The sequence below is a fragment of the Passer montanus genome, unplaced genomic scaffold (genome assembly GCF_014805655.1).
Source record: "Passer montanus isolate IOZ18808 unplaced genomic scaffold, ASM1480565v1 scaffold60, whole genome shotgun sequence".
Classification (NCBI taxonomy): Eukaryota; Metazoa; Chordata; class Aves; order Passeriformes; family Passeridae; genus Passer; species Passer montanus.
The window spans coordinates 3,107,838-3,134,861 of NW_024371038.1; the positions used below are offsets into that span (position 1 = coordinate 3,107,838).

At 36.9% G+C, this 27,024-nt stretch overlaps 1 protein-coding gene across 12 annotated transcripts in view; it reads right to left on the reverse strand.

The window, feature by feature from the left end:
* Nucleotides 1–27,024, reverse strand: part of ZNF644 (zinc finger protein 644) — a 74,497-nt gene that overhangs the window by 16,360 nt on the left and 31,113 nt on the right. For 5 of the 12 annotated variants that reach the window (XM_039727226.1, XM_039727239.1, XM_039727232.1 and 2 more), the window contains exons 2-3: nucleotides 11,370–11,425; nucleotides 106–989 (exon numbers count right to left, since the gene is read on the reverse strand). In XM_039727226.1, coding sequence (XP_039583160.1) covers nucleotides 106–167 — 62 coding nt within the window. In that variant the 5' untranslated portion in view covers nucleotides 168–989; nucleotides 11,370–11,425. Of the gene's footprint in view, nucleotides 1–105; nucleotides 990–11,369; nucleotides 11,427–14,452; nucleotides 18,132–27,024 lie in introns of those variants that run through there. The other 7 variants (XM_039727229.1, XM_039727234.1, XM_039727228.1 and 4 more) reach the window with 7 other exon arrangements.

Sequence of the window (27,024 nt, forward strand, 5' to 3'; positions counted from 1 at the left end):
TATATGTACATAAATACAGATTATCTTCAGTTGTTCTCCAGAAGTAAAAGTAAGAAGGCTACCTAGATATCTGTTAGCAATTCTGGGTTTTTTTTTTAAACATACTTTAGGAAACTAAAACAGTCTTTATATTTCTCAAGGCAGCACTTTTTTTGAAGTTCTTCCATACAACTGACCTCATGCTACATGGAAGCCTGCAGAAGGGAAAAACACAATGAAGCTGATTTTGAGCATCTGATCAGTGACAGAGACACAGCAAAGGATCAAACTCACTGAGGAAAATAGATGCCTTCCTATTCCCTTCTTAAAAAAGGACTCTCCTTGCTTTAAAACAAATAAATCCCATCTGCTTATAAGGCTATTTTAAATAATAGGCAAATTAATCAACATCTTATCAAAGGTGGGGGAAAAATACTGTAAGAACAAAACATTTCATTAGGATCTACCTACCAGATGAAGTCACCGTGTTGAATCCAGAGCATGACACTAACAATATCTTCCAGTACGGAGAACTACTGCATGTTAATTCCCCGTGGGTGGCCTTTCTACAAGTGGCTCTTACTCATACATCAAATCATCTATTCAATGCTTAGTGAGCACAAAGGAGCTGCCTACACATGAAAATCAACGTGTGACCAAGAGAAATGTAAACTTCAGTCTACCCTGGCATTCAGTTTTTATACAGGTCCTCAGAACAGAGTGAGCATAAGGCATTAAAACATTCATCTAGGAGTCAGGACATCTATATTTTACAGAAATCACATATTTTACCCTTAAAGAATACTACTCACTTTGATTTTTTGTGGGATTTGATTCCAGCAATCACATAGTTTCAGTTACTAATTTGCATTTTGAATGGAACTCAGTTAAAAGGAGTTATTACCTAGATTCTTTGAATTAAGTTGTTATAACTCACAACTAATATCCATGTCTTCCTGCAATGGTCCTTTATCGAAATCCAGGAAGACCACTTTGGACATCCTTTTTTCCTACGGAGAGAAAACAACCTAGTTAAACAACACCAGTTTCATCTTCATACACAATGTTTTAAAATATGTCCAGTATTTTAAACTCAGCAGAATGACAGCTATCCACACAATTCAAACCTAACTACAGCTTCACAGAAATTCTCTTTTATTACATTTGTTTTGTTTCAAATCAGCAAAAGGACAAAACAATTATTTAACCTCTTCTGAGTTTGTAAAAAACAAACCCTAATGTAGGATAACTTACTTTTGCAGATGAAGTAATTCTATTTGGAGTAGAAATACAATGAAAAATTAAGTAATGAAAAAATATTTCCTTTGTTACTCCATCACTGAACCAGTCAATTTAGAAATGCTCACATCAGAGCCATAATAAATGTTTAAAGTGTGTGAAATATTTTATTGTATTATCTATAACATACCTTTACGTAAAGGTTCTACTAGACACCCAGTTCCTCACCTTGCCATTTCTTAGATTTTTGCTTTTCTTTGCTGTTTTGAGATGGGTCATTTTTCACTGTAATAACGACTTCCAATAAGATCACATCCAAAGCTATCACCCTAAAATGGTGATAATGCACCACCCAGCAGGAGTCTTTACATCACCTACAGACGTTAGAAATGGGCAGTGCAAACATGCGCCAGGAATCAGTAATGCAGAAGTCAATTAAAAGAAGTGAAGCCTGCAATGATGCACAACAGCTCCAGCAATTTTACAACTCAAAAATGTAGGCTTCATATAGTATCAGGCAGCAAAGTACAAAACTGGTCACAAAACCTTGGTAAGAAATTGAGTAAGACAATTTTGCCTGGAAGATGTGCTTTTCCTTGGTTTACTGCTGCAGAAGCAGACAAAAGCGTGCTCAGTCAATCTGAGAGCCTGTATTAGCTTTTCTCAACAGGAAGCAACGTTGCTAACGAAGTGGTAAATTCAGTGTTAATGAGTGGCTTCACTGTTACCACCTCTGAGGTAAAACCTTCCATGCTCCAAGTTCCACCCATCTGTTCTGGTGTGAGGGGTTCAGGGGAAGAACAGACGCTTCCCATTTAAAGCAGCTTCACTGGTACCCCCGAGCAGCGGGAGGCAGAGGGAGAACACTGCGCTGCTCGGAGACTGCGATCCTCATTATCGGAATGGCTCCTCAACACTTCCCACAGGTTTACAACGTGAAGACAAAATGATGCTGCTCTACGTACAAAATCATACTGCCAATGAGTATTAGTATTAAAGCTGAAGTTAAGCAAGTGGCTAAGACACCCTGTGGTCACCATGAAACTGAAATTCTCTTCAGAGTTACCAGGTGTCTGAGGCATTACCTGACGCAATCTTGTAAGAGACTCCTCTCCATACCGTGCATATGGAGACTGGGAACCTCTCCATACGGGTATGGTTACAAGTCTTCTGTGGTAAAACAGGTATCCCCACAGATTTCAGTCTTTGAATCAAGCCTGAAATGCTTACTGTATCACTAATATCACTGCTACATTTTAGTAATTTTCAGCTAATTATCACTTTTATTCTTATCATCATGTGCCATTATTTTTCCAGCTATCAAGTTGGTACACTTCATTATTTTTTGTGCAGGACAACAACAATAAAGATAACAGTTTTAAAGCGCGGCATTACAGAAAATTTATTTTTAAATTGCAATAATTTAGTCTTGTGATAACATTGAACCAAGATGTAATAATTAATTCAGTTACATTATCTACTCCACATGTCAGAATTTATGCAGTAACAATGACAGGTATAACTAAAGACACAATGCCATGTTTTTTTTAGGAAATGTTATCATCTAACTTGTCTCTTGGGAAAAAAAGAAAAATCAATCATTATAACTAAGATGTAACCAAGGCTATGCAATACACTTGCATGCTTCCATCAGTTTTAAAATTATCTTCTCTATACCATATCAGGAATACAAAACTATTAATTCTTTCAAAATATATAAAAATATTTCAATTTTTAAATTTTCAAATTAAAAATTGAGATCAAACTTTCAATTTGTTGAAAGTACTGTTTATCATATCCACCACCAGGACTATATTACCTCAACCAGATGGTTGAGGTAATTTTTATTTAAGCATCTAGTGCAATATACCTAGGAGATATATACATGTAAAAATGGTGATGGAAAATGTCTGGAAAAGCCTACACAAGTGTACACAATTCCAGCTCCTACCTTTGAAACACACTTCATCTAAAGACTAGGTCGAATTCAACTATTTAAATTCAATTATTCAGTTCAATTCAACTATTTCAGTTAAGCCTAGAATAACTGCAATGCACTTAACAGTGTTATTCTTGGTTTACATGCTATGCTATTTACTATGCAGAAATTATTTCATATTCAAAAGTAGAAAGAAACCAATTATTTATTCAGCTAAGCCACACTCCACTCTCTATTAACTGATTTAAAATCTACCTAATTTTAAATACTGTTTTTATTTATAAAGTATCAGTTTTAAAAATCATAATGTGTTCTGCAGATATGACTGCCTGTGGCCAGACAGCCTAAGCATTAAAAGTGTAAGGTCAGATCTATCTTCAAGCTGACAGATCATAATTTAAATGCCTTAAGCTAATCTTATTGTCTTAAAAAATCTTGAACATCAGTATTTTTGCAAACTATCAGCACTTGCTATAACACCCTTACTACACTACATCTTGAGGTTACTACAGAAGAAATGAGGTGATAATTGCATATTAACATAATTATTTGGTAATCCCTCCAAGCAGGCTTCCTAGGTCACTCAGTAATTCAGATTAGATGCAACCTTCCTGCCATCAGATCTATGCTGTCCACTTTCTGTTCATTAATAATTCTTTTTGATAAGAATGTACTTAAATCCATTGTTCTATGTACATTTTTAACTGTATTTATTAGCAGTAGCTTTATGACCTTTCCAAGTCTGTATTTCATAACTACAACCTTTAGTACGCAGTGGGGTCTCACCAAATGAGGAGCACTGCCTTCATGCAATGCTAGTTCAGTAAAGCTTACACCTCAGTGCAAGCTCAGTGTCATTTCATAGGGATTCACAATAAATTTGAAAGCACACTGGAGCTGAAAACTTAAGACAGAAGAATTTGGCTGAGTTTGTGAAAAGCATGAAGTGCCTTTATGCATTCTGATATCAAGTTTCTCACTAAATTCATAAATATGAGCCAATGAGCTAAAATCACAGAGCAACTATTAAGCAGCACAAAAACTTAGAAGCCATCTCCTAAATGGTTTGAATTTAATCAGCCTAGTTAAAGAAACTGAAGAAATACAGTGTATTTCAGCAGTGCTGTAAGAAAGGCAAAAACGTACTTGTCCTGTGCTAAATAACTCCTCATAAGTCAAGCTCTTTAAGCAGATATGTGAATAAGCAGGACACTCAAGGTGTTGTTCAAATATCCAAGACATAGGAAAGGTGCTTCAGGTTTGCACTGCTCCCATTTAGATTTTTCTTTGAGACTTCATTACGTAAATAGAGAAAACGAACAAAACCTTCCATTTTTCCACAAGCGCTCCTGTACTAAAGCCTTCTCAAGTGACATTGCATTAAAGGTGATGGAACCAAAGTCACAGATTTTTAGGCAACACAGAGAAGACCAGAGAGAGTTTAAGTACATCATGATACAAGACTAAAAAGGCATCTCCTTCCATTTTGCCCCATCAGTCTTTGCTTTAAAACCTTAATCATGGCAAACATCATGCACAGAACTTCTATGAAAAGATAAATGTTTAAGAACCTCTGGAACATAAAGGTTTGTACAGAGTAATAGAGGAACTGGTAGTGTACCAGCACAAACCAGACACATCTTGAGAAAAAAAGAACAACCTTAGAATTCAGCTGCACAATATTTTTGCCTCCTCCATACAGTAATGCACAGAGTTTATGCCTCTGGAGCTTTGGGTGTTATCTAGCAATATTAATGGCCCAAATCAATAAAATCACGATACTTTGATCATTAGAAGAATACCTATTATTTGTTTTCCAGTTTATTTTTTTTTTAAAACAACTATCCCACTCCACCCTTCAGATGGAAATAAAACCACAAAGCCTGATAACTAGAGGTGAGTCAGTGACTCACCTTGCCTTCCCTCAGCTTCTATTTGTGTTTGCAAATTAAGCTCTTGAAAATACATTTCCTTCTGCACAGCAGAAACACTATTTGTAGACTGCCTTACTTAGCTTTGAAATCTACAAATGAACACTCCTGCATTTTTTTAAACTTATGTAGTGAAGAGACAAAATACTGTTAGAAAGTTCACTGAGTTGTCAACTATCTGTGGAAAAAGGTGACCATAGAGAAGTTCTCAGTTATAGAGCAGACATGACAAAAGCAGCTCGTCTTCTCATTAAGATTATAACTGGGAAGATCAAACTCAAAGCACACTTTTTCAGAAAGTTATCTTCCCTAAACTTAGTTCCTAATGCAACAATGTCTTCAAAAGCTCTCTGTCAGAAACAGTAAGTAAACTAAAAAGTCCTCAAAAATATCAAAATTTCAGAAACTTGATTTCTAGTCTAAAACATCTAAGAATGATATGTTAACATCTCATGTGAAAGGAAACTGAACAAAACAACAACCATCATACAATTAGAAACAGAATGATATGTTAACATCTCATGTGAAAGGAAACTGAACAAAACTTAACAACAACCATCATACAATTAGAAATCACAAAATAGAATTCCATTATTGCCACCATCCACTCTTAATCTTACTCCTCTAGTATTGATTTGCTTGGGGAAACAACCAGTTTGTCACAATGGGGGGCATCATGCTAAAATTCAATACTGAAATCAATAATAATAAATGACAGTACAATTTAAGTGTGACAAGAACCACATGTATCACTATAGAAAATACTTCTATGGCTTTAACTGCTCATGCAGCAGTTTAAGACAGTTTCATGGGCAGGTGCTTTTCAAAAGGAACTAGGTATTTCTAAAAGATGACTAGCCAGAACACAAAACCAAGATGTTGAATCTGGTAACTTAAGAATAGTCACACACTGTCTGGCAACTCCACAGCCTTTGTAACTCCTGCCCAGAATTCCACAGCCCCGTTCACAGACGACAGCCAGGTACTTGTCTTCATGTTCCTGCAGCTCTCTAGTCTGGATTTTTAGTAGTGCAGTGTAGTTTGAATTGTACTGCCATGAGCTCTACTAGAGATAAGAACTACAAACAAATATTGAATTGTCCTAAATGTAGACATACATGGTAATGACTAGCAGTATTCTAATATAGACACAGAAGTATTAAAAATACAGAATTGGTGCTCTGTGAAAACACACACTATTTCTCTTCTAAACTTCTCCAATATAGTTATGAAAGTATTTTTAAAATGGTTTCCAATTACCAACTTTGAATTTATCGTTCTGATAGCTGAAGAAAATTACACAAAAATTATTAGGGATATGATAAAAGCATGTTCTCTCTATCCCAAGTTATGTAGAATATATTGACAACAAATTTAATGTCTATAACTATGATTTAATGCTCTTCTCCTTTCTACCTCTCTTCCAGGGATCCTCTTTTCCAGAGCTCTCTCACTAAATCAAATAACATTATCACTGAGTACTATTATCACACTCAAATTTATAAACACACATTTCCCAAGTCCCACCTCATTTTCTAGTAGTATTTCTAATATTTTAGATTTTACACAGGATGAATCCCTCTTCTTCACTATCATATAGTTAAATACCTTAGTGAAGAAGATCACATACCCTGATGTGCCACACCTCAAGAGAGGCTTCTCAGTGTCAGCTCTTCAGGCAATACAGTAAAAGTATTTCCTCCCTACAGAACCCACTGCCACCAGCAATGTTCTTCTCCAGTCACACTGAGACATTTCATAGAGAGACCAAGTTTAGGAAAGTATCTGCACTCTCCCAGACTTTAAGATCACCACTACAGTCCTTACATGGGGCATTATCCTAAAATCAAAGAACCTGCTGACCATTGCAGAAGATTCTGGCTAGCAGAGAAGTATTTTGAACATGGCATCATACACTGTCAAGTTACTGTGCTATTCATTGGAATTACACTTTTCTATGCAGCAAAGGCAGTTTAAATAATTGCTGCCTACTTCCACTCTCCCAAGTTCCTCCCTTCACACTTCATCAACCATTTCATGATCCAGTTATAAAGGCTGGGACCCAAACACCACTGAATTGGCAGTCGAGAGGTGACAGCAATGGGTAAGGGCACAAACTTTTACTAGCTTTGTTGACAGAAAAATCCACTGGGGAATCTTTTCTCAAAATCTACATTAATAAATAAAAAAGTAGAAATGTAGAGAACATTTCATAAGGCAAAAAAGAAGCTTTGACAGTCGTCTGTTAAACTGCAGAATGCAGCACTATAAAGAATTCTACCATGAAGCAAATTTTATGTTCTAAAATTACTTGAACTAAACTACTCAACTGAAGCAAAATGCTAGAACTAAATGCTAAAATAATTCAACTGGGGAACATTAAATACATCTTCTGAGAATACTATTAAACCCAAGCAATACTCTTAAACTGCGAATTAGACATGATAGCTAGATTTTCCATAGAGACATACAAATGCAAATCCTTCCAGTGGGTTAAATAAAAAGTATTTTCATTTCTAAAATACATAACTAACTTTCAGAAATTTAAAAACTAATCTACTCCTCCTTAACCTATAGTTTTACAGGATCAGCCACCGTATCTGCTCAGACAAGTCCTTTTGAAGCCAGGTACTGCCACCAAGTGGTGGTGAAATTTGGATTTGCAAATCCAATTATTCCCCATGTGTAGAGCATACAGAACTGAAAAACATTCCCGCAGCTGCCAAATATGAGCAACGCTCTGCTAATACAAGACATTTAAAAATTAATCAAAACGGAGTCCTGATATCAAAACCTAAACCCGATCTTCAAAGTAAAACAAAGGTTTTTCCAACAATTCAGTCCTTTTGTTCAGACACCACTCGTAAGCAGTTGGGTAAAGAAACCTTTTTTCCAATACAAATCCAATATATACCAATAAAACAATTAGGTGTTTTATATAACTCAGTGCAAATTCCCAACTATATCACCAGAGAGGTCTTATTTCCTGCATGACTGCAGGAAAAAGAGAATTTTGTAACTGACATAAAAGACCTCTTAAGGTATAAATATCCAGCTTGTTTTCTGGATAAGCTACCCACTCAATTTACATTCATTAGTATGTAAAGATCACAATCGGACTGAAAGGAATTTTTAGAAATCAGATATATTTTACTATTACAGGAATATTTCACAAATTAATTAAACAATATTATTGGCTACCTGCATGAACTAGTTGTGAAGTGTCAACTTTCTTAAAGATGATATTAAGAATACTTTAACCCAATTAACACAACACATCTTTCAACTTCAGAACAATTCTACCTTATTTATTGTTATATTGGATAAAAGTTGTCATTCTTTTTATCCAGCATGACCTGAAACACATCTAGCAGTTTCTCATGATTTTTGCTTTTTTGGCTGATAACCACTTGCTGTACAAACGTTAATGTAATCGCAAATGTTCAGACTATATCTCCTGCTAATGTAAACAGATTTTTCAACTTTTAAAGCATGGCATCTTTCCCAATTATAAAAACACTAGCTGAAACAAACACTCTGCTTTTACTAATTTAATTCAGAACTTTAGAGTAATAAACACATTAATGATATTCACTCCTCCTTATCAACAAACTGGCTCTCATCCTACATTCTCCAATTCATCCAATTCTCCTGTGGAGTTCAGAATTGCAGTCTGTAAATCAGAAATTTTAAGAACAAATACTATGGTTACCCCAATAAAGTACATTCACTGTTTGTAAACAGTATCTTATACCTGTGTGTTTTTAACTACTAACAGATTTCTTTATTTATTTACAGAAGTCAGGATATGGTATGTTTTATATTCGCCTTAGGAATGTCAATGATTTGAAATTGTAAGAACAAAACTTCAAAGCCCTTACAAAACAAAACAAAAAAAACCCCCTCAAAACTCATGGAAAGCACACTAGCAGAGTCATCAGGAAATGCATTATGGTCAAGTGTACAAGAAAAATGCTTGACAAATAACTAAATCACATTTTCAGGTATTGCTTTAAAAGACATAAGCTTACACAAAAAGGCAAGTCTGCACTGAGCTGTGAGAGTGAAAATTTCTGTTTAGAAGTCTCTGAGATGCTGCAGCTACCACACTCATGAGTGAAGACTGAAGACAGAGGCAGCTAGGAAATGCAGGTTGCTCTTGAAAATAAACTCTTTCAGTCATCCCTGCTGCCCCTCTCTGAACTGAACCTTCTTCAGCTCTTCCATGTTGTTTTTCAGTCACCTGACTAGAAGAAGCAATACACGTTGCAATGCAATGCAGCCATGGTACGCCACAAATTCACAGAACCGGATCTGGGTTTTGTTCTGCTCCCTAAGAAAGCACAATAATTTCATTGATTTATTGACTATTCAGTTGTCATTGTTACTGAACTCTGGGAACCTCAAGGTCTCCTCCAAGCAACAGCAATACTGATCAAACATCATCACACTGTTTCCACTTATTCTTTTACATGTTTTTCTGTCCTCTTGCTGTGAATGCAATCCTACAGGCATTCTCCTCAGAGACCAGCTTTTTCCTACTAAATATAGATAACTACCATAAAGATGAACAGTCTTCAGAGTTTCATTCAGAAGACTTCATGCTCAAAACTGCACTCAGTTATTTACACATCAGACTTTTCAACTAATCTTCTGTATTTAAATGAGTAATTAGATAACCATACAAATTAAAAAGAAACAGCATAAATGGCAAGCTTTACGTACTGAAAGCATTAGAAGGCATAAGGAGCAGTTTACTGAATTGAATTTTATTGAATTTTACTGTCAATTCAAGTCCCTTTTCTAGCCATAATTCTTGTTTTACACTCATCCTTAGATGAAGTATTTCCTTTTGTAGAGTTATATTCCTTTCTTTTCTCAAAGCAGCACATTTCAGAAACCAGCAAAGTCAGGCTAAGGCAGTAAACATCTTCTACACGTAAGTATATGCATAACACAGCAGTAGAGTTTATTTTTAATCGTTCATAGTTCAGAAGACAATTCATAATCAAAGTCCTGAATCAGTTATACATTATACAAAAGATCAACACTCAATAGAAGAGTTATTTTAAATTCCCCACAAAGCACTCTTCTATAATCAGTATTTTAAAGTTGACAGCAACAGCTCTGAAGAAGTCTTAGTGGAACAGAAGATATGAACACAGCAGTTCATGTCTATTTTAATATGTACATACTACAATTTCCAGGCAATATTAAGTCTACATAATAATTGGAGCTTGGAATTAAGGAACAAACTCATTTAAGCAAATGGGATCTCACCTCTCACCTATTCAAAATATCAAGTCATAGCAAGCAGCTACATTCTGAGATGGCACATAAGTCAAACAGCAAGCAGGATACTTGAGGAGACAGCTTTGGTTTGTTACACAGATCTCTGTAGTTGAGTCCATCATGCCATGTCTCCAAAGTAGAGAACTTACTGAACTGTGGGGCCTTACCTAAAGATTCTCTTGAAAGACTCAAGCTAAAACAGATTAAAGCTCATTGTCATATGTTTCAGATAATTATACGGAGACAAGATTAAATTTTACAGTTCAAATTATCCCTGAAGTAGCAAGTAAATGGAAGAGAAAAAGATAAGCTTCTTAATTCTTTTTCTCAAAATAACAGAGAAAGGGATGGGGGGAAGGAGGAAAATGCCAGTTACAGGAAATTTTTCCTAGATGGACACTTTGCAATTGCAAATGGACACTTAAGTTCTACCAGCAGTAAATCTCCATAGCCTTTGTCTTTCAAATAGCTTGCAAATGGGTTCCTAAAGACGGGAAGAGGGGAGAAAATTCCAACAGAATTTCATTGTTTAAAACTTGAAATGCTATTCTGATAGTTGGTCAAATTTCCCACGTAGTTATTTATTAATATAAAGTGCAAGTTTAACATGCTGCTTTTACAGTGCAAAGTACACTTTCAGTACTTTGAAACCAGGTGGATGTAGATGTAGAGAACAAAATTATTTAAAGTGCTCATAATTTTGTCTCTCAACAACTAGCAGAACACCATGATAGCTTTTAAACTACAATAATTTATGGAAGAAAAACATTATTATCATCATAATATTAAATAACGGGGAAAATATCTTTTGTTCCTCTTCTGGTTTTGTAGAAGTAACACTGCACCATTACAGTACATACACATACATTATAGTAATCAAGACACAAATTCCAAGAAAATTTTCACTTATCATTTTTCTGCAGGTTTAGCAGTATATGCAAATGGCATTTTTTGGGAAAAAAACCCACCAACACAAAACTCCTACTCACCTTTGCTTGTTTTATTTACATTACGCTGTAAGATCCACTTCCACATTAACACAAACCTGCAAAATAAAACAAGAACTTACTGTACAGCTGTCATTGTTTTCTCCTTGTGTCCCAGACTATGAGACAAGAGTAGAAAAGCAGGGAGGTAAGAAATCCCCAGCCATAAAAGTATTCTATATTTTTGATCTCAGGGTAAAAGTATCAACATGTCAGTGGTCTTCTCTCAAACATGTGTAATTTCCACATAATATAGTTATTGGCATTTTAATTTTAAAAATCTACCAAGAAGTTGTATCAAATATACACATGCTATTAAATTAAGTGGGCAGAACAGGGAGAAAATAAGTTGCATGGAAAAAAAAAGCTCTGCATTTGCTGCTAGTGCCTTCAGAGTCAGCTATCTCAAGGTCCCTGAACAAGGAATGATGCAGAGAAAGGAATTTGTTACAAACGAACGCTTAAAAAAATCTTTTTAGCAAAAATTATCAACATATCTGAGATAAGTGTTGGAGGACTTGAAGCCTGGGCCTTTCAAATTTCTAACCTTTTTAAGGCAAAGTTGTGTTTATGATTCTAAGGTTAGCTGGCCCACTTAAAAATGATAATTTATTTGTCTGTATAAAAGCTGATCAATGTCAGATGAACTTGTTTTGCTCACGTATCTTTAGAACCAACTATACAAGGTCATTTTTCACTTCCTATTTGGAAATTCTGAAGAGACTCCAAAAGCAACTAAAGCTGCACAAAAGCAAGAATGGATTTGGGTATGGTATCTCTACAGAACTGAGTCTACTAATGAACACACAACTACCTGCATAGAGTTTTACAAAAAGGGTAGGTTGTTCTTATCTAGAACATCATATCTTTATCTAGACTAAATGTTTAGGCATCATCAGAACTGACTCTGAATGAAATAACTATCATCACACACCGTCCATATCTCATTTTATTCACACACAGCTTTTTGATTCAGAGTTCCCCAGTCAAGCTGCAACTGTCTCAAAGCCCCTTGCCTAAATTACAAAGACAGAAAATAAGGGAAGACAGACCTTTCAAAAAAGCCTGACTGGATAACATAAAGCAACAGAAGATAAGCATTTGAGCTCCTTTTCCTAGCCCCAGGATTGTGTCCCAAGCATCATATTAAACTGTAGCTTTATGCATGAATGCTACTCAATATACATACTCATTTCTCAAGTAAGATTTATTACAGGAAAAAATTATAATTCTTAGGTCAGATTTTAAAGCAATATTCATTCACCTAGAGAAGCAGAAGTGTTACTTTCAAACAGCAGTGGAGCTCTACTGTATGTTACAGAAAGTTAACGTAAAATTAGTTATATTCCCACAAAAATAACAGCCTCCATTTACAAAGAGTCAAAACTCCTTCCATAAAATGAGAAAGAAAGTCAATGGTCATGGCTTTACACGATCAAACATGATGATGAGCACTAAAGCAGACATCTCAGAAAGCCTGTGCACTTTGGCTGGGGAGTGACAACCCCAATCTAACACTTCCTTAATTAAGAACCACAATGACTCTGCCCCTGTGCAAAATGGCCTCAACACCTACATCTTCTAAACTTCGCAATGAACTAAACATTAGCAATAACTGCTCTCAACACAGATTTCATGGCTTGTGACTCAAGTGCAGACAGAATCTTCCAAAGGATTGAACCCAGACAGCTGCAGGTCACTGGGGTGATACAGCAGCAGTGTCATACCACCCACCACTCTCTGTAACAGCCCTTCCACAGGAACACTTTACTTTGGATCCATCAACTGACTTAGTGTAGGGTAAGACTGCCCATTTTATGTGACCAATTTATCTAGAGGACGTGTACTTGAACGTGCACTTTGCAGAAAACTTAGATGCAAGTACTCTTGCATTTCAGTATTCTTTGGATCACAGGGAGCTCACACAAACCATGCTGGGGATAAATCTGGGATTATTCTACATCTGGCACAGAGGGAAAGAGAAGGAAAAAGAGAAGATGGGCCATTTTAATTTAGATATTGTCCAGCTGAAGGAAAGGTGACAAGTTTCACAAAGAGATCACCAGCAAGTAAACTGCTGAAGGACAAAAGGGCTGGTCACTGCAGCCCTGCACCAACTTCAAAGGGCCCTACAGAATTAACCCCCCTTTTTGGAATTTCAAACCCTCTGATATACAAAGCTCCGCCCCATGGGAGACAGTACCTGCAGTGTCATGCAAACATCTTCATGAAGACAACACAATCCACAGGACACCAGATCTTAGCCCAAACCATTGATAGCATTGAGATTGTTTAAAGCCACCCAGCTACAGTGCTCAGCCAGCATTCACATCTCCTCTCAAAGGTCTTTCTGCTGTCAAGTAAGATTTCTCTCACTCCACTACAAACTCTAACACCTACTATTAATTTCAAGGGTGATGACATTTGAAATAACTGAGCGCCTGACATTCTTTACCAGCAGATTCGAGAAAGGTAGTTCTCCAAAAATTTCCTTAGGAAAAGGCAAAGATTTCAACATCATAAATGCTTTTGCTTCAATTTGCCTGTCTTAATTCTCATTATCAGGAAAGGAAGTGGGAATTAAAGTCACTCTCCCATACCAGGTAATAAAAGAGGGCATGAAAAGGGTGACAGAACTGAGTAAGAAATGTAGTTACACAGCATTCACCCAAAGACCTCGATATTCTAAGAGTGAGAAGGGGGACCACAGCAGGGAAAAAGGACTGCTGTAAAATGGTCAAGATTCTGATAAGCAGCTTCCTGTTCTGATCTGGGCAGTGAACAGGAAGTGGAAGAAAACCGAAATGGTAGAGATGAAAGAGATCACAAATGCACCCCCAGTGATACTAACCAAAAATAGATGGACTAAAACTCTTGCTATAATGAAGCATCTCCTAAGAGCACATCCCCTCCCTCTCTGAGGAAAAAGTTTAAGGAACACTGGAACACAAAGGTGTACAATGACTGAGTTTGTTGTAATCATAACAAGAGTTTTGACCCACTTGTTTACTATGCAGCCCTTATTTCATAACTGATCTGCATTGTAACTGACATTTCCACATCCATCTGCAAAAAGACACCCTCACCTTTAACCACCACCTTCTCCTGGAATGACTGAAGCTAGGAATGGAATTCACATGGAAGCTTCTTAGGTGGTTTATTCCACGGGTTTTGTTTTGCTGTGTGTTGCTGTTTAACACAAAACCAGTTTTGCCTCTATAGCTGATTATGCCTGTGTGGGAAGAAATAAAGAGGAAGAAACAAAGACTAGAACAACTATACTATAAAAACTACTTTTGTTGATATGAACTGTGGCTAAACAGTCAATTCCACCAGCTTGACTACACAGAGCAAAAAGTCTTGCAACTGTAGACTTGATTTAATGGCTTAGAAAATCTGATTAGTTAGTCCAGAGTGGCAGCTACATTTATTAGGATATGACCATCCCAGTATTAAATTCAAACGCAGGGTGTGGAATAAATTTCATTCTAATATCTGCTGCAGCTCTGGAAAAAAAATTTGTACTCTTACAAAAATCTAAGAACCCTAAATATCAACGCAGGAAAAAACTGCCACTAGAAAGCAGAGATTATTAAGAAAAGGCTATTACAAGAAAGCCAGAAGTTCCTGCCAAAATTGTACACGCAGTATCAGGGATAAAGCAATTTCAGATGACTGAAAAGGCAAAAACTCAGCTGATGAGAGTCCTACATCAACTGATACAGCTGAAAAGCTCTTTAAATACAAGCCTATACTGCTCTTTTCCAAACAAGTAGTCAGCAATGACCTTGTCTGTACAAAATGTAGTTTCCTGCTTTCTATTTGCAGAAGGATCTTTGATTGTCTTTGATTTCTATTTAAAAAGTATAAAAACAACTTAATCTACATTCAGTAGCCACAAATATCTAGAACTAACAGCCAGTGTAGATTAAATAATCATTTGAATTTAAACATGAGGTTTTTCTAAAACCACAAAATTAATCCCTTTCAAGACTTTGTAGAACCTCTGAATCTGTGCTATTCCAACTGTAGTTTCACCAACTGAATTACATATGCCACAATCCCATTTACCAAAATTAAATTTGTAAAGAAAAAAAATAATAATCATTCTTCTTAAAATAGTTAATGAAGAGCAATACTTAAGAACAGGCACTATACTAGAGTCTGAATTACTCAGAAGCCAAATTAAGCAAAAGTTTAGCACTTTATAACAGGAAGAGACAAAATTTAAGTCATTACTGGAGATGTTCCTGACTTCAAAGAATCTGCAGTGAGTGAACAAAAGCAAGCAAGAAACTGCAAGAGAGAAGACTGCCTCTTGCATTTTGAATCTCCTGCTACATTTTGAGAGTTATCTGAAAAACAGTTCAAAGAAGTTACAGTTCTTCCTTTGTCTGTTCATCACAGTAAAAGCCACACGCACAGTTCCCAAAGCTGTGGTAGGGCTTTCACGTGGAAATGTTGAAATCTCTTATTTTTCTACTCATAGAAAGTTTTGCTTTTTGACAACACTCCATATGGGACAGTGAAGCACTTCAAGGAAACGTGTGACAGCATAGGAAATGAACACAACTGATCATACCTCAGAGTGGGAAGCTGTTTCAGTCCAAACAAGATTACAAGTAGTTGAATGCAACATTAATAGGAATATCACAGTAGGGAAAAAGTAGTCTCGTAGAGTAGCTTGAATGGAAAAAAGGAACCTCTGTTTATATCATCAATTAGGTCAAATGAGAGATTTAATTATTATTTCAAAAATGTGCATACCATAAAGAAAAATAAATTGAAAAGTCATCACAGCAAAAAGTATTCTAGGTAGGAAGGAGTTTGGACTACCAAAACATATTGGCTGAAAAAGCTACTTTTCCTCTCTATCAGTAAAGAGATCAGATGCAAACATTCAAAGATGTACACAACAGACACACAATAAAGATGCAAAGATGTCTACAGAGAAGCAAGGGGAAACAAACAGTTTGAGAGCTATTGACTTTGAGCATACATTATCCAGTAAGCAAATACGTAACAATGAGCACACAAATGAAAGCATCATAAAAGCACTAAACTGAAGCATCAGTTTGAAGATGGAAGTTCTGAAAACATTTAGAATTTTAAGACCTTAAGAGAAATACTACCATGATGTTTCTAAAGGCTACTTATCAATGCAGTTCCTCCCCTCAGCTAAGATGGGCACAACATTCTAAGTATCATTGATATTAAAAAGTTTACAGTCCATCAATACCCTGCTAAATTGAATGGCATTCTTCACAATGAGATTTACCATAAGCAATAAGCTACAGGGAAATAATTCACTGTCTTCATAATTTCTCTGCCTGTTTAAACTACAGATCAATCTACCACTTGCATAATAAACATCCATACATTTTCAGTTACCCTTCAGCCTCTTCATTTTGACAACATGAACTGGTTTTTCATTTACTGCACTTATGTACCTTAAATATAACAGCTTTTCTTAAACAGGGAAAGCTTAAAGTCCAGAATGACAATCTCTCCATTCCACTCCAAACTGCTAATGGCACTGTACACATCCTTGGCATCATCCTGGACTCTGAACAGGCTTCTGTTCATTATGCTGGCAGCAAAATCCCATCAGTACATTACCTGTACAGGAACCGCCTCCACCCTTCCAGTTATACACTCACTCTGTGCCCAGTAAGATATATATATATTACTTCACCATACATCATCATGTAAGCTTTACACAGAGCACCTCAAAATGCAGTGACATACCCTAGGACTATAAGCATTGCAAAACAGGATTCCAGAAAATATTTACACTAAATCTTCCCAACCTCGTAAGAAATTGGATTATGGCTCCTTAAAAAATTTCAGGCCGAGTTTGCACCTCCCATTTCTCAGCTGAAAAGTAATTGAAAATGCAAACCAGGAAAGTTTGATCTCTGAAGTGCTTTCTAAGGACCCAACAGCCTTAAGCAAAAAACATGAATTTTGTGTCTTAAACAAAAAAAGCAAGCTTTTAGAAACATCTGAGGCCACCTCTTATATCTCAAGGTTTGTTTTTAAAATACTGAACTGTACAGTGATGTTACACATTCATAGTCTTGTCCTCTCCTTTCTCCAGAACTTTAATAAAAACATGGAGTTTTTATTAAAATTAAGCATGAGTTTAAGCGAAGATTGTGACCATCAAATTAGTGCATCCCCTTTAGTGTACCACTAAGCAACACCATTCTACAGTTCAAATATCTGTCTTCACATACTACGAATTTTTCTACAACTTCCAAGTAATATTTTATGCATATTTGGCACACATGACTTGAAACAGTTTATCAGCCACACCTCTTATTGAATGAATCCTGTGTCTTTTCAGTCAAAGAAGTCCAAGAGAGAACCAAAACCCCAAAAGATGAAAAAAGTACAGAAAAATGGGATCTTCTCTAGGTATAAAAAAAACACATCTCACATATGGGACTTTGAAGAAGACAAGACAGTTTACTGTCAGACCATACCTGTCCTCAATCTGCCACCTGTGGACTCCTGATAGAGACAAATTATTGTTCACACATTCACTGAACTTGACCTACCCTTCCCTGATGTAATGCATAAAATAACTCTGAAATTCCTCAATGTAACTGCAACCTATTAATCTAAAACCTGCAAGAAGTTTACAACACAATGCACACACATCCTTATCAAAGTACAATACAGTTTCCTTAGTAGATTCCACTCTATAACCTGACCCTTATTTATATATCTTGAACCTTATTTATAGATCTTCAAACAGAATTTAGGTTGGGCATATTTATTTAAAACTTTAAAAAAAAAAAAGCTTTGCTGCATGCAGAAAAACCACTCAGGGGTTAATTTTAGAAAGCCAGAATTGTGTTACCATATACAACATATTTTGTGAAATAGTATCTTTTTACTGCTTTTTTCCCCTGCAAGTGTTTCATAAGGACATTATGTTTATTATTAAAATTTAAAACCATTAAGCAATTTTTTTAGTGTAGAAAAGGCAGTAATGAGGTTTTAAAAGGTATTTACTAGAAATTAGTTTCTCCACTAAGCACTGTCATTCTAAAACAAGAATGCCTGATGACATCCATTATATCTAAATGGATTAAAATATCTGTTCCCTTTAATGACATCTTTACTTCAAAGCAGTACCTCACACAACATTTCTAACAGTAGTTAAAGCAGCACGTTAATAATCACGCCATGTTCTTACTGTAGCAACAATAATTTCTGGTAGCCATTTTCTTTGCAGCTTTAACACTGTTTAAAGCCAGCAGTCCCTCCTGCAACCTCTGTAGAAACCCAAAGCAGCAAGTGCTCTGCGGTCTCCCCTGGCTGCACTCCTGAGCCGCCTCCCCCCGCAGCGGCCCCAGCCCCGTGTGCTCCCATAGCAGCATTCCCTAGCGCTGCACTCCACCAATTTCAGTTTACACTAATGGAAACATCCCAGCCTGACAGTTCCCTTTTTACAAAACCCCAAAGGACCCAACCCCCACATTGAGGAGACTGAGCAGTTTGCTACCAGAGGCTCCTTGAAGGGAGGGCAGCGCTGCAGTTCATGATTTCCACCTGCAGGCTGAGGACACACGGCCCAGCGCAGGGTCCGCGGGCCGCGCCTCGCTCAGCGCAGCCACCCAGCCTCGCAGCTCACACCTGACCGCACCAAAGCCAGCGCCGGAGCCAAAAACAATTTCTCAACAGACTTATTATGAGTATTTCTGAATTTTCTGCACTGTAAGGCATTTGTTTCCAAGTCTTTTCCGTGTTTCTGAAGTTTTAAAAATGACAAAACTTGAAACACTGTCTTGAATTAAGACTGCAATGCAGATTTCAAAAAAAGGTTGAGCCTAAAATCCTACAGCTCAAAATTAGTGATAAATTATTATTTTCTTCTTTCCTTAAAAAAAAAAATTAAAATATATATCCCCTTCTTGCAATCATGACAGCTTGAAAAAAAGCAGCAGAGAACAGAAAGTGAATTACATAAACATCTGTAACAGCAATGGCAGGAAATAGTGAACTGGTATTAGCACAGAAGTACCCCCTACAAAACAGGATCCTAAGCCCAAATTCAGTTCCTCACAAGTTTGTTCCAGTTGAAAGGGTAGCTATGCTGGGATCACGAGCTCTAATGCCTGCTGTTGTCTGTCTAGACAGCACTTCTGACATTTCCTGACCATAGCAGGAAAGGGAATCTCCTGTTCCTAGCCTCAGAGGAAGTCTATTTTCTCTGCCCATGAAAAAGTAAAATCTAACAATAATTTCCTAGAGATTTCATGCACACTTTTCATAAGTATTTCCAACGCTTCACTCATTAAGTGCTAAGAAATATCTCATTAAGGGCTTACACTTAAAATGAAAGAAGACCTATGGTGAATTCTGAATTGGTGCAGCAGAGATTTTATTCTGATATTCCTATGACAGTACCATCCAGCAGAGGACAGAGTAGATACACTCTGGTGTATCACCCCCTGTAAACAGCAGTGCTAACTCTCAAACAGCCTTCTTCCTTGAGGACTAAGCTGTGACTACAATGAATGTTCCAAGATGAAGAAAATAACCACATAAAACAATCTCCAAACATACAAATTCCAAACCAATCACCTAAAAATATAAATTCCAGCACTGCCATTCTTCTAGCAAAATATTTTTCCAAATAAAATATATGTATATTTCATACAATAGGATTCAGCCACTGCTTATCAGATTTGAAGTGAAGCTACAGAATTGCTTCCTAAGTGGGTTGATATATAAGCTTTACAATCTGGGAAAGAGCACTTTGGGGAGCCACATATACGTAGCTAGTAACGTAAGGACTTCCCTTCATTTGGCTGGAGCTTGCTTTTTGGTAACAGAGGAATGGTTTTGGGGAAGAAGGAAAGTGATAATATGCTGTCAACACTATCACCTTAATAGCCATTGAAAACGTAAAAAATCCATTCCTCGCTGAGCAGCTCAGTGCTCACTTTTGGTTTGGTGACACTGTAAGTTTTCAGCATTGTCCATGGCCTACATAAATAGGTCAAAACTATTTCCTACCTTAGATAAGCTGTAGCAATGCAACATAATTAAACCAGGTGTGTTTTATTTTACATCTTCATGGCAGGTAGCTGCATTAATTTTTTCTGAATAGGAACAACACACATCTTACAACTGAGGTTGTACTACCAGACCTGGCAAGCAAATGCTTCCACATCCCTCTCTGAAATGTAGTTTGTGACCACCAGTGACTGTCATGAACACTCAATCGAGCCAGTCACACACCACCAGCACCACAACCACAGCTCAGGTCTGACACAGCATCCACGTCTCGTTAGTAAGCTCCATTCATGGTCCCTGTGTTCAACTGGACAGGGTCCACAAGCTTTATTACTCATATAGTCATCATTCAGGAGCGTCTCCTATAGTGAAATTTCACAGAGTTTACTAAAGTTACTGCCTTTGCTACAAAATTATTCCATGAAAAGCATTTTGCTATGAAGCAGGTGTTTTCAAGATCTAGCTCAAGGACTCAAGTTATGCACTACCTTGAGGTCCACTTTCTAAACTGTTTACTAAACATTCATGGAGTCTCCATGCAAGATTGCAAGAAGATGCAGCAGTTCTATGCAGGCTTCACTTCAAGATCAGGGTTTAATTAATCTTTTTCTTTTCAGCACTGAACCTTTTAAATGCTGCTTATGGACTTATTCACTTCCTTTTGTTTCAAGGCAAAGCTTAAAATCTTTTATTCTTTTGCTATTTTAATTAGTTCTTCCAAATACACAAAGGCAAATGGAAAAACTTGGTATTTCCAGCATACCACACCAGTTATCCTCACCTGTGCATATCCAGCCCATTGGCTGTCCTTGAACTGTCAGTTTTCCTAACCAGAGCAGATTTCCCAACCAAACTTTCAAAAGTAGCTCAAGAAACAGAAGAGACAAGACAGATACTCTATTTCATATGCTTTACAGTGGATTACTAGGATAGCACCAAAGAACTGGATCTGCATGGGCTAAGACTGCATAAAATCCAAGAGTATAAATGGCACAAGTTGTTCACATCGTTACTCTGTTTCAGAATATAGACATGGTTTTTTAATTGAAGCAAAGAAACCTATATGTTTCCCACCCTAAAAAGGACATAACCTCAAGACAGAAATATTTTCTTCTAGCAAGTAAACAGCTTATGTTATTTGCAATAATAACAAAGCTTCTTAAAACAAACCAAAGTCAGCACCACAGATAAAGGAAACTTTGTCATTGTCTTGGACATTCACAGTTAAAACAAAAAACCTCTGAATACCTTGTTCAAAGGCTTCATAAATTCACAATGACTAATATGTCCCAAAAGCCTAGTGTTGTACATCAACAGAGGTTCTGTGCCTTCTTTTGGGTCCCTAAACACAGCTGACTATTTGCCTGCTGGCTGGCCCCAGAGCTACCATGTTTCCTCATTACTGGGAATTTCGTAAGCATACAAGTTAGATTTCAAGATCTCCTGTTTGTCACTGAAACACTGAAAAAAGTATAACCAATACTTAATTGTTTAGAGAATATGTACGAATATGAAATCTGGTTTAAATGGATAAAAGCAGAAAGAGCAACTTTTCCTGAAGTTCCAAGACAGCATATGGAAGCACACTAAATTAAACAATTCTGATAAAAAAGTTCAGAACTTACTCAATACCTACTTAACTTCCAACAGCTTCAGAGAAAACGAGAACCATGAATGACACTGCAGAACTCTGATAAAAGTACATAAATAAGGGATAGTTAAAAATTTAAGAAATAACCTGTCTTTATCCTCAGATTCACAAAACTAAAGAAATTCTGAGAACAAATAGAACAGAAAACAAAAGAAGTTACAGCGCAGAACAGGTCAACTTCTCCAAAATAAGCCTTCAGAATTTCCTAACCAAAGCTCTTCCTTGAACAAGAAAACCCTTTGGAATTTACGATATTTAGAGGAAAACAGTGATATTTGTACCTTTGATTTTTATGAGGTATAGGCAGCCACAAAGCACTCAGATTTGTACTTTGGTCTAGAAAAGCCAAGAGGGTTTTGGAGTGGAGGTTTTTTTTTGTTTTCTGGGGTTTTTTTTGACGGGGGCAGGGCTGAGAAGTGAGGTGGGTTTTTTACACTAATAGGATTGTCCTGTGGAAAAGTACTGGTAACTTTAACAGTTTTGTATTCTTTCAAATAGCTGCCAATTTAACATCATACAGGTTTGGTTTTTATTTCTGAATGCTAAAATCTCCTTTAAGGACAGGAAGAAATGCTAATGACTCTTCAGTGACAGAAAACGTGAAGAAAATGAACAGCCTCAAGCAGGTAAAAACCAGAACACTCCTTCCTGCTGAAAACGGCATTCTGGAAAATTACTTTAAAAAATGGAAGGAAAGCTAAGTATCTGTCATAACAAAAGTGAAATCACAGAGATATTTCTTTGGACAAAAGCACCCTAGCTCCTAGTATTAGTATCACTAAGTTGGTAGAAAACTGGGATCTACGAACATCATGGAAGCCACAACACAGGTGATCACTAATTAATCACTAACTGCCATTTTGTTCTCCTTTATATTTACATCTTTTGAAAACAGTATGCATCAGCATGCTTCCAGAGCAGCTTACTAGATGGACCTAAAGCCAAGTTACTAGAAATATATTAAATAGAACTTTATTTAAAACAGCACCCAGTATCCTAAAGACCAAAGCAATCACCTTGCAGAAGTCAAACAAATCTACTCTTCTCTAAGTGCCTCCACCAGAAAAAAACCCCAAAAAACCAAAACCTAACTCATCATTAATGCTCCAAATGACATGGAGGAAGGTCCTGCTGTGATACTGCAGTACTTCTTATGCAAAACTATCAACTAATCTCTCCAATTTCCTAATGGACACAGCTGAGCTTCTGAAAAGACTACAGAACCTGAATGCCTTCAGTTTTACTGAATATCAGTACATTATCCTAAATATTGCCCTCATTTAGAACTTCGTATGATGTTGCAAAACACAATATTCCAACTTTTGTTTGTCTATATACAAATATTAATAAATATCTGTAAAGATATATAGACAAAGAAACACAACTGCTTATTTATTCTTGACATAACTCCTCACTAGACAAGTCATCATCTCTACTCAGCTCTGGTAGCATAAAAAAATGGAAGGCAAATTCCAAAGTTGTCTTTAGTGTCTAAAAGACATTTCTAAAAATGAATTATCACAGTACCTGTATAGTATTTTTAGAAATACTGTGATATTTCAGTTATATAGGAACCTGAATGGCTTCTCCCAAGCATCGTTTCTATTTTTTGCACTCTCCTTTGTGCAAAAATACATTATACCTTTTAGTGCTCATTACTGCTGGTGAACACTGAAAAGCAATAGCACTCTTACCACTGTGCTAGAGATACCTGGAGAACAGTTTTTTTCAGGACAAGTTATTCTTCTTCTCCAAATCTTACACATGCCAGGAAAGAAACAATTTCTCTCAGCCACAGGTACAGCAGTGAGAATCACACTGAACCCCCTCAGCAAGTCTCATCACCTCCAAAGTCTGGGAGCAAGGGCCTGGCATTTAGGGGAACATGGCACGGACCACTAGTAATGCACTTATTGCAAAACACTAGCAAAAGGAAAGGTCTCCAAGAATGCATGCTAAAGCAGCTCACCAACAAGTCAACTGCTTTTCATCACCTGAATCACTACTGTCCAACACAGTCAAGGCTTTACAAGGACACAGAAAAAGACAATCACTATCTTAAACCACTTCTGTAAGAAAACAAGTTAAATAATACAAACGTTCAATAGCTTCCCCAAAGCAAAGATCTAGAAAGACCATGGACAGTAGCTACTACCTTTGGTTTATGTAACAACACAAGCAACTTTTCCACCTCTGTTTCTGCAGCATTTCAGCTCAACTCTGCATTCCAGACATTCAAGTTCTACTCCCTCCCATTCTGTAATTGCTCCAAACCCTTCAAATTTTTTCAGTGCAGCTTATCTAGGTTAATTCACCATCACATATCTCCCCAACTTATCTTCCCCTTTTTACCCCAGCAAAAAAACTGTCACAACATAATATATTTTTTGTTAATAACTACCTGATTAGGGAGTTGTTAACAAAACTAACTGCCATTTTGTTCTCAACTTTCTACAAGATGAGAAATTGTTTTAAAAGTAATTTCAGAATACTAATATTCACTACAATTCACAGTGCAGTGATTTTCATTACATGCCACAGGTTCTCAGTTTCAAAGTTTTGCCCAAGAACACAAAAGATCAGGTGATTTCAATATGTCAAGAAGTATGTTATGAAAAAGGAAGCAAAGGAGGGCAGAGTACTCACTTCAGTGTGGGAGAGAACTGTGAGAAACCAGCTGCAGAACTGCCACTTCCCACTCCCTGTGATAGCACACACAATCAAGACTTTCTCACACAAGATACACTCACAGCTATGGTATTAAAACAAAAAACCCAGCACTTCTGTGTGAAGAAAAAAAGTTATTTATATTGGAACTTTGCAGGCAGAGCCCGTCCTCTGCTGATAATATTGTTTCTAATACCAAGCCAACTGGGTAGCAACAATAAAAATACAACTGCTGGAAAAAAACACTCCCCTCCTCTGCCCTCCCTACCAATTATCACAGGGAGAACACACAATCTGGGGTCTTTGGTGAAGGCTCCTAGGAACATTCATAAGAATACACAATATTCTTATGCCTAAATACAATAACCCATGTAAGTATAAACACAGTAACAAATACAACAACAACCTACAACCAGTGTTTTGGTTGTTGGGAGCCTAATTTTAGGATACAAATCCTATATATTTCCAAACTCTTCTGACTGAAAAGGATAAATTCAGAAAACTAAGTTAATATCAGAGACAGTTCCTGGAACTCAACAGTCACAAAACTGTTTTATATGCTCACATTCACAGCAGAAATATACAGAGGATAACCACTCCAGAAAATAAAAACTGAAGCTAAAATAGAAAAAACCCCCATCAGCCAGAACACCCCAACCAAAGCAATGAACACCCTAAACCACAACCACTACCCCTGACCCCAGGGACTGCAGCAGGCAGCAGCAGCAGCCACTTCCTACCAGCAGCAGCAAGGAGGGGCTCAGAGCTGCCACACTCTGCAAGCAGCCACAAGGATCAGCTTTCCCAAGGCAGGCAGTCACCTGAACCCTGCTGTACGCCTTTTCTGGAAAACTCACCCTGTCCCTGCCAAAGAGCCACACTGGGAAGGTAGATGGGGTAAAGCACAAGTCAATGCCATCACTGTACCAAAATATTATTCTGGGCAAAGGCAGGCAGAAGGGACTCATTACTACGTTTCAATGATTACATTTGCTAAGGAACTCCTTGTCTTTCACTCAAACTAAAAATGGACGCAGCAGGTAAAAGCCTGTAAATAAAGGTAAATTACACAAGAGATACTTTGCTGTGAAAAGTATTTTTACAAATGGGTGCTAACAGTTGGTCCAGAAAACAGGGAAGGTACAATGATCTCAATTGATAACTTCAGCTACAATTGGACCAATCAGTAAGGCACCTGTAATTCCTCCCATCCTGTTTCCCAAAATGCAACCTCTCTCCTGTTCTACTGCTTTGTAAAAATGAACATTATCAAGTAGCCATTTAAGGCAAGCAAAAACCAGTCATTCCAATACTCCCAAAATACTGTCCCTTTATGAAGAAAAAAATCCAATTAAGTATGATAAGTATCTAACTTGTAGCATTCAGCATACTGAAAAGTTACAACACACTAATGAGGGGCCTGAAATATTCCTAAACCCAGCCATCTGACCTTTATTCTGATTCAAGCATGAACTTCACATAAACTGGATTGAGTTTCAAGAAATACTGAATTACTAAATAGCCCCTCATCCTTAAACTAGTTAATTATTTGTAAGACAAAGCACTCAATATCAATCAATAAACATCAACTAGAGAATTCCATTTCCAGTATCTGGATTTAGTAGGAACCATCAGTTCCCATACCAAGAGCACTACAATTACTTCTGCTGGAGTGAGAGTTCTCTGTAATCCCAAGTTTGCCCAGAACTGTTATGTCAGTTAACATTTAGTGTAACCAGAACACACATACACACTGTTAGGCCACAGTCTTCCCCCATTTAACCTCACTGGCAATGTAAGGGCATGGCTGCAACATTCTGTCAACCTAACAGCTGCTGTGTACAGTTGAACAGTGACAGGAAGGCAGCACAACTGGATTTAAAAGGAATTATTTTATATGAAATTATTTTCAATACATTTGATTATGAAATTTTAAAAAGCTCACCTTCTTCTCCTCTACCACTATGGGTAAATCCTATAGATTCTGGGTAGACTTTGTACCAAGTTGAAATATTCACTACACACACTGAATTGCAGGTAAGACAGAGCCTATCATGCTTTTTCAGATTTTGAAAACAACCCATATTAGAAGTTTATGCAAACTCATTACATGGTATTTCTTGATGGTGCACTGTGATTTGAGCACCAAATTACATTCCATAGGATTACTGCACTATAGGGGTGCACAGTATTTGCATCTGGTTTTGCATGGCCATTTCACATCCTTGCCATCAAAGAGCTTTTCTACAATTCTGTGAATAATGTGGGCTACTATCACTGTTTGCATAAAAAGTTCCTATTAATTGA